Source organism: Cucurbita moschata, unplaced genomic scaffold (genome assembly GCF_002738365.1).
Source record: "Cucurbita moschata cultivar Rifu unplaced genomic scaffold, Cmos_1.0 Cmo_Scf00027, whole genome shotgun sequence".
Lineage (NCBI taxonomy): Eukaryota > Viridiplantae > Streptophyta > Magnoliopsida > Cucurbitales > Cucurbitaceae > Cucurbita > Cucurbita moschata.
This window is the reverse complement of record NW_019268543.1, coordinates 712879-717819: the sequence shown is the minus strand read 5'-3', so window position 1 is coordinate 717819 and position 4941 is coordinate 712879. Positions and strand designations below refer to the sequence as shown.

Here is a 4941-nt window from a genome sequence, read left to right as displayed (position 1 = left end):
GGGGGGGGGGGGGGGGGGGGGGGGGTAGAAAGTATAAAAGCTCTAAAAGAAAGTCCCTTAGTGACAACCCAACTAGCAAGTTCAGTTGGCTTAGAGCTATCGTTCATGATTTACATCCCCTCAATCCCATTGAGTGTCTCATGCAAAAATCTTTGAATTATATGAAAATCACTGTCTTTACATTGAAAATCTGAACATCATACTAAGTTCAACTTAATTTCAGATGTATACTCTAAACACAACATCCAAATATCAAGTGTTGAACAACCTGGTACACTGCTTCAACCACAATATAGCGTCGTAGTTTCTTAGCCCTTTCATTTCCAGCAGTAATTTTCTCAAGAGTATCTCTCAAGGATTCCATATCGTTGTGCTTGAAATATACAATAGTGCTCCGGGATAGATATAGACCATTTTGTATTCCCCAATGAACACCCTCATCCCTGGCAAAAGGAAGAAGCGTGGCTTTACTCTTTAAAATAGTTTCATGCTGTAATTAGTATTTACTCCCACCAGTAGCACACGTAACAGAAGAAAAATAACAAAATAATTGGACCCAACCCAGTCTGATAAACAGCTTGGAAGACCAAACAAGGAAATAAAAGCATCCTACGCAATCATAGTACACAGCTCCTGAAGCCAACCCAGTGATATAGGGATGAACTCATACCAACAGTTCCACGCTTATGAAAAAACTACTCAGAGAAGGAAGGAATAAAATATTCATCAAGCTTTCTAATAGCGTTATTCCATATTCATCCAAAATAGTTAACAAAAAAATCCCATTGAACTTGAGATAGAGCTTAGGAAAATATATTAAAATGCATTATATTTCAGTTCTCTTACAACTGTAAAAAAAAAACATGAAACAGGTTCATCTTGTGCCCAGAAAATAAAGAAAAGAGAAAAGGAATTAATGACAATTTTATCCGAATTACCTGAAAGTTTCAGTCAACTGAAGTATTAAACCAAACCATATCATAACGATAAAGGTGACCAAACAACAATCATCAATGACAGCATACGACGAATGACCAAATGCCTAATAAAAGCAACATATAATAACATTAAAAGAAACTAAAAAAACTAAGCAACTATGTTCTTTAATAAGAATTCAGCAGATAGGGTACTCACACTACAATGACGTCTCCTCTTTTACAAAAGGCTGGAATTGCACTAAACATAGTAGAAAGTCCATAAGAATACAGAATTGAGTCTGGAGTTCCTAAGAATTTTGCTATTCTGGCTTCACAATCAAGGTGTACATCTGTAAACAATTAAAAAAGAAGTTATGTAATGCGATCCGCCCCAAAATCAGTTTTAATTCAGTTCCCAATCTTACCAATTGTCCCATAAAACCCACGAGGACCACATGAACCAACACCATATTTCTCCAATGCATGGGTGCACGATTCCTGATGAAAAAGATTACTGTAACTAGTTCTTAAATGCAAAGAATCTGTGCACATTCTATTTTCAAATGGAAAATTGCTCACGTACAAGTAACTTCTCGTGGCCTATCAATCCAAGATAATTTGCAGAAGCGAAATTCACTACTTCCTTTCCCTTGATAACTGTATGTGGTCCAGCAGCACTGGATAAAATGAAATTTGTAATAAGGGAAGTTGCACAAACTAATCCAATGATAGGTAAAATTTAAATAAATTGAAAGACAGTAAATTATGGAATTCATTATTTTAAAAATAAATAAAAAAACTATTACACAAGAGTTAAGAGCTTGCATGTATTAAAGAAGAAAGTACTTCAAGTGGGCAATCCAAATAGTAAATTAGGAAATTCCCTGCAAAATAATTTTCAGCCAAAATTAAAAGTTCTCATCACCTTTCCAGCACTGGTGGTTCATTCTGTATCTCTTCTGTTATTGATGGGATAAGGGGTTCAGGAACCCATTCATCACATAACTCATCTATTTCCTGCAAGGATCAAACGTACATTTAAGCAAAATCATGCAGAGAAATGTAATGCAAAACTGAGTATCTAAAAAATCACTACAAACACAGAGGGAAACATAGTTACAAGATAGAATGGCGAAAGAACAAAGACAACAAAACCTTCTAAAATGAAAAGGTCAAAGCAGATACAAAGAACAAAGTAAAAGAGATCTCTCTTTTTAACATGAAAATGACAATAACTGCAAAACTTTCAAGATTGGTACTTCAAGCGTTATAAAATAAATAAATAAAAGGATACTGGCTGAATTTCAGAAGCATTACAATAGCTATACACGAGGCTTAATAAAAACAATAATATATGACTCACAGATAAACAGAAAAATACAATAGACCCTGGAAAATAGTGGGACTTGACGCCATAAAGAACCACCAAACATTCATTAGATAATATTAGCATGGCAACGAGAATCCATCACTTATTGGTTGAGATAAAATCTCGTATAATCATTTAAACCAAATTATAACTGGGTAAATCAAATATTGTTTCACTTAGATTTACTAACATTATACGAAATCATGATAATTTATATAATTTTCTTCCTTGTAACTCTAATAATTTTTTTTCTCCCTCCTAACTCTAATAATTGATCATTGATGTTGATATTTGGTAGTGATAATAATAATAATAAAAAATCAATATGGAGATGGATATATTTCGGAAAATTAATAACTTGGTTGTTTGTAGACAGCAAAATTACTAATGATGGATAAAAAAAAACTATCTTTTTAATTATTCAAATTTTATAAATCATTATCGATATGTGCCCCTCTTGAACCCAAATCGCAGATCCAACACTGCCAGCATAACATCTATTCTCTACAAAACAAGATCAGCTGTCATCCAGCTACTTTATTCAGACTGCCATATAGGAGTCATCTCAGAGTAACTATTAACATTTGAAAATTGGAATGCAAAAAACAATCAGTAAATCAGAACAATTGAAATACCTTCTTTGTTAGAGGCCTCTTGGGGGGCTTGTAACTCTTCTGGGAAAGCAAAAAAATGATGACCACCAAAAGGAGAACCTCCACAAACAAATGTCCTTCAAGAAAGAGGCAAGAAACACATAATTCACCTAACGGTTGAAATATAGAAAACGAATATGAACCAAATTCTTTGTAGAGCTATGGTACCTCCAATATGCACACCAAAGATAACTGCTCGAGCAGAAGGAGCATCGAGAATCAAGGTTACCCAGTCTAATGTAGATTTCACTATACTTAAAAACGTCGACTCCATTATTATCCCCACCTGAATCTAGCTTTTAACTAAAAATTTGAACATCAATTGGAAGTCCACACTTGCTTCATGTTAGTCAATAATTCACAATCCTGCATTGTCCATTTTATCCGAGTTCACCAGTAAATGATTTTTGGAAAAAGTGAACCCTGTTAGAAAAGCACATAGATATCTCCAGTTAAAACTTTTGAAAAAGCGTACTTAAAGGGCAAAAATCAAGTGTTCATATGGCCCGAAGAAACAGGTGAAGCAGTGAATATTATTCATCCAGACAGCCATAACTCAACTTGTCATTATACTTGTAGGAAACATAATAATAAGAAGCTCAAACGCCAAACGCAATCAGAAATCCAATCCTCACGAATCAAATAACCCAAAATTCTGCATGGTATCGTATTGATTGAATCAATCGCACATCACTAATTTTCAAACTGAACTAGTACCGTGAAGACTAACACAGCTAACCGATCTAAAACCTGAGTGACCCTAGGGTTACCTGAAACCAGCTCAAATCTTGCACCGCCGTATACACGTAATGAAAATGCCCGAGGAAATGTAAACTGACAGAGATTCAAAAGAAGAGAAATAATGAATATACCTGATCAATTTGGAGAAAAGGGCACCATGGAGCGACAGATGACAAGGGCGGACGTGGATTTTTCTCTCGGTTTCCCTTTTACTCGTCTAAGATTTGGAAAAATAAAACGAAGGGAAGGAGGTCAAATCTGGAGAATGCAATATGCAATAAATTAAAATATAAATAAAAGAGTGGTCTTCGCTTTTATATTGTTTATTCGTTTATCCCGCGCAAATGACATGGCGCTATGGCAGCAGTAGGCCACGTCATCGTCATCGGAAATGTTTATTTTACGTGATAAATGATTTTTTTCTTTAATAAACTAAAAATGTCCTTAGTTGACTTGACTATATTAACAAAAGTAATTTAATTAAATTATAAATTTTATTCTCTAACTTTTATTTTCCTCCTCATCTCTCAATTTTTTTTAAGGTATTTAATAAAAAAATTTATTTTTAATTTTATGTTCAATAACTACATCAACTTAAAAAAAAAAATGTAAAATAGTTATTTAAATCTAAATTTTGTATTTAATAAGTCATTAAATTTTTTATTTTACTTCTAATATACTTTTTTATTAGTATAGTTTGTTATACAATAAGATTAACTTAGAATAACTAAGAATAACTAAATGTAAGATTTATTGTAATTAAAAAACAAAATCTAGACATTTGAAAGTGTACCAATTAAAAATCCTAAATTTTTTAGACTAAAATATCATTATAGTCTAAAAAAGATTCCTTTCGTGAAATTTGATGTTAACTTAAAGGAAAACTTATGTTATAACTATGAATCTATGTTTTCATTTTTAATCCACAAATAAACATTATCTAAAATAAAATTTAAATAAAGTTATATTATAAGTTATTTAGTTTTAAATTTTTTTAAAAAAATATCTAAAAAAATGTCTAGTTAGTAATTTAACTTATTTTATTTGTAGATTTAAAAACGATCAATATATTAAAAAAAAAAAAAAGTGATTTATGGGACAGAAAGCACAGTATCTAAGTAGACATAAATTCACACATAAAAGAAGACGGTCCATCTTTTCCATTAACACCCACGAAAAACATCCAAACATCAAATTAAACACTCAATTACAAGATATTTAAAAAAAAAAAAAAAAAAAAAAAAAAAAAAAAAAAAAAAAA

At 31.9% G+C, this 4941-nt stretch overlaps 1 protein-coding gene across 1 annotated transcript in view; it reads right to left on the bottom strand.

Annotated features, from left to right (window-relative positions):
* Positions 1-3944, bottom strand: part of LOC111462936 (long chain base biosynthesis protein 1-like) — a 6645-nt gene extending 2701 nt beyond the window's left edge. Inside the window, exons 1-8 of the mRNA XM_023106767.1 lie at positions 3812-3944; positions 3108-3362; positions 2922-3016; positions 1843-1934; positions 1501-1594; positions 1343-1415; positions 1135-1267; positions 269-443 (exon numbers count right to left, since the gene is read on the bottom strand). Coding sequence (XP_022962535.1) covers positions 269-443; positions 1135-1267; positions 1343-1415; positions 1501-1594; positions 1843-1934; positions 2922-3016; positions 3108-3213 — 768 coding nt within the window. The 5' untranslated portion in view covers positions 3214-3362; positions 3812-3944. The remainder of the gene's footprint in view (positions 1-268; positions 444-1134; positions 1268-1342; positions 1416-1500; positions 1595-1842; positions 1935-2921; positions 3017-3107; positions 3363-3811) is intronic.
* Positions 3945-4941: the final 997 nt, after the last annotated feature.